Source organism: Camellia sinensis, chromosome 2 (genome assembly GCF_055761805.1).
Source record: "Camellia sinensis isolate YWXY chromosome 2, ASM5576180v1, whole genome shotgun sequence".
Taxonomy (NCBI): domain Eukaryota; kingdom Viridiplantae; phylum Streptophyta; class Magnoliopsida; order Ericales; family Theaceae; genus Camellia; species Camellia sinensis.
This window is the reverse complement of record NC_138962.1, coordinates 143,683,570-143,687,209: the sequence shown is the minus strand read 5'-3', so window position 1 is coordinate 143,687,209 and position 3,640 is coordinate 143,683,570. Positions and strand designations below refer to the sequence as shown.

General features: G+C 36.1%; 1 protein-coding gene across 1 annotated transcript; it reads left to right on the top strand.

Annotated features, from left to right (window-relative positions):
- Nucleotides 1-1,355: 1,355 nt before the first annotated feature.
- LOC114313623 (serine/threonine-protein kinase-like protein At3g51990) lies at nt 1,356-3,365 on the top strand. The gene has a single exon (XM_028260025.2). It carries the CDS (start codon nt 1,641-1,643, stop codon nt 3,072-3,074), a length of 1,434 nt encoding a protein of 477 aa, XP_028115826.2. The 5' UTR covers nt 1,356-1,640; the 3' UTR covers nt 3,075-3,365.
- The last annotated feature ends 275 nt before the right edge of the window (nt 3,366-3,640 follow it).

The window sequence follows — 3,640 nt, the reverse complement described above, 5'->3', positions numbered from 1 at the left end:
TCTCTCGAAGACGGGAAAATTTGGGCTAATCAGTCGTCCTTCCAGATGTCTGGTCAGTCGTCCTCCCAGACCTTTGGCCAGTTGACCAGAGCAATGCATTTTTTTTTTCTTTTAACAATTGTCACCTGTTATTTTTTATATTTTAAATAAAAAAATTCAGAATTTTTAAATTTTTTTTATGAGTTTTGAATAGAATTTTGAATTGTGTGTTTGGTTATGAGTTGTAATTTTTTGTATTAAATATCATATGTCACATCAAAAATTCTCCATTCAATTCAAAACTCTTTTAAAAACTCATTCACCAAACAAATTTTCCACACTCAAATCATAATTCCAAAACTCATAAGCTCAAAATAAAACTCCTATTCTCAAATCATATTTAGAAAATTTTACCAAATGCTACCTTAACCTTTCTATAATTTTGTTAGAAAAAAATAAAATTATTATAATTTAAACATAATGTTTTATTTTATTAATTTTTTAATTTATTTTATTTTTAATAAATTAAATTAATCCTAACTTACTTTTCAAACGACGCCTTAAACTACAACGCAAAGGCATAATTTTACAACAATAATGCTGGCAATCTTGGGATTCCATATCTGAGGGGGCACCCGTTTGACGGGTATACCATCTTCATCTCTCTCTCTCTCTCTCTCTCTCCCCCTTTTTCCATCGCCCTTTTTCCAGCGACGAGACAACTCCAATTTCAAATTCATAAAACTCCGAAGCATCTACAAGAAACCTTTTGGAAAGCTCCTCCGCTTTTTGTGAAAAAATATTTTAAAAACTTAATAAATACATAAAAATATAAAAAATATATTAAAATTTTATATTTTTTTATATTTTTGATATTTAGTGAATTTTTATAAGATTTTTTTCACAAATTTTTATATTTATATTAGGTATGTCTAAAAAGTAAAAAAAATTTAGTAAAACAAAAAAATACGAAAAATAAAAAAGTAAAATTTTCTGAAAAATATTTTTTAAAAAATGGAACCAAGTAATAATGTTGTAAATTATAATTTAAACATAAATTTTATTAATTTTTTAATGGGCAATTTACATATAACTCCCTCTAGGTTTAGCTAAATTACAGATACCCTTGAGATTTTGAAAATTACAGATATTTCCTGAGATTTTTATTTTCATAACAAATTGTCCCATGAGGTTTATATTTTCATAATAATTTGCCCCATAATTTGTTATGTAAATAATACTTTCAGAAACGTATTTGTAATTTCTCAAATTTTAAGAGTATCTGTAATTTTGTTAAATCTCGAAAGGGTATATATAATTTGTCCTTTTTTAATCTATTTTATTTTTAATAAATTCAATTAATCGTAACTTACTTTTCAAACGACGCCTTAAACTACAACGCAAAGGCATAATTTACAACAATGTTGGCAATCTTGGGATTCCATATCTGACGGGGCACCCGGTTGACGGGTATACCATCCTCATCTCTCTCTCCCCCTTTTTTCAGCAACGAGACAACCCCACTTTCAAATTCATTGAACTCCGAAGCATCTAAGAAACCTTTTGGAAAGCTCCTCCGCTTTTTGAGTCCGTACATGTTCTTCGATTGATCCAGATACATAAATATATTCCCTTGTATTTCTATTGTCTCCCAAATCTTGATGGGCTATCTATCTTGTAAAGCTGAATCAGCAATCTCAGTCTCCAATTCCCAGTCCTCAAAAAAAACCCATTTCAATGACAAAAAACCCATCAAAATCCAACAGTTCGAGTACAGTGACCTCGAAGCCGCCACCAATGGCTTCTCCAACAAGAACTTTCTAGGCAAAGGCAGCCATGGCCTCGTCTACAAGGCCCTCCTCCGCAACGGCCGCCTCGTCGCCGTCAAGAAGCCCTCCAGAGGCACCAGACTCTCCTCCGACAACTCCAACGAAGTCGAGAACGAAATCGAGATCCTCTCCAAGCTCCACAACCCAAGACTCGTCAATTTGTTGGGTTTCACAAACGACCCAAGTGACAGACTCTTGGTGGTCGAGTTCATGAGCAATGGCACTCTCTATGATCTTCTTCATTCGAGTCCTCGGCCTCCCAATTGGGGCCGAAGAATTCGACTCGCTTTACAGATTGCAAAAGCCATCGACACCCTCCATTCTTCAGTTCCTCCTGTGATCCACCGAGATGTAAAGTCTGCCAATGTGTTGATTGATCGCAATTTCAGTGCCCGGTTGGGCGATTTCGGGTTGGCTGTCCAGTGCCATGTTGATGATTTTCGACTCCGGTCAACTCCACCGGCAGGTACAATTGGGTATCTTGATCCATGCTATGTAACTCCTGATAATTTGAGTACTAAAACTGATGTTTTTAGCTTTGGTATATTATTGTTGGAGATTATTAGTGGTAGGAAGGCAATTGATGTTGGGCATTCGCCTCCTTCAGTTGTGGATTGGGCTATTCCGTTGATAAGGAGAGGGAAACTTTTGGGTATATATGATCCGAGGATTGAGCTTCCGAAGGACTCTTTGGTGGGGAAGCAATTGGCAGTGATTGCAGCCAAATGTGTGAGGTCTTGTAGGGAGAGGAGGCCGTCGATGAAGGAGGTTGTGGAGGGCCTTAGTGGGTTGAGTAAATTGGTTCCGCTTCATTCGTGGAATGGTTTTAGTAATCCATGCTTGATGGTTGAAACGGTGGGGCACCCAGTTGAATCTGGGAATACCCAGTTAAATTTGAGGTCAAAGGGTGTTGAAGAAGGGAATTTGGGGGGCATGGATCCTAAGTCTGGTAAGCATTTGAGGAATTCAAGGAGAGTCTACTCTGATTTGGGTTTTCGAAATAATTTGATGGATCTCATGGCTGGAGCTGATGGTGAGTCTGAGCTTAAATCGAAATCAGTAAATGGAGGCTCTAGTTTTAGAACTGAAAGTGGAAGATCTATTGGCAGGGGAAGAACACAGTTTCTGCCACGTGGTAATGATAAGGGAAGTGTCTTTGGATTGAGGCGTAACAAATCGGTTGGGGAGAATTCAAGTGTATATTCTAGAGGAGAAAACATGATTGCTCAATCGAGTTTTAGTTCTAAGGCAGCTGATCATAGCTAGTTCATTGTAGAAACTCTGTTTGGAGGTTCATTTGGGGTCTCTTGCTGATTCAATAACTCAGCAAAGCTGAAGCATTTAAGCTTCCCTTGCTTGCAAATCACCCCAATGTAGACTGACTATTTTATGGTTTTCATGCAATTGATTTTAAAGTTTTGGAATTTGTTAATCCATTATGTAGCAGAACGGCAAATTGACGATGAGCCTTTCGCGAGATGTTAATCCATTCCTTTGTTTTGTTCAGTATACGAAGTCAATGAATAACAGAACAGAATGCTGCTAAAGACTTGAAAATTTCTATCTTTTTCTTTTCCTTCTTGTCACCATTTGTACATTAACCATAACTTAAATCAGTGTTGGACGTGGTTTTAATAGTTTTTGGGATTGCTAAATATTTGATGCAAAATGTTTTTTCTAGTGACGAAAATATTTTTTGATGGAAGCATAAAAGACGGTATACTTGAGTTATCTTTTACAAACATTGAATGAACCAATGTTGATTTTATCAACTTTTCTACTTAATGCTTACGTTTTCATTCCCTGAGATATATGTTTCTTGCCCAGGATAT

Coding starts and splice junctions, on each gene's coding strand:
- LOC114313623 (XM_028260025.2), top strand. CDS start 1,641: ATGGGCTATCTATCTTGTAAAGCTGAATCAGCAATCTCAGTCTCCAAT.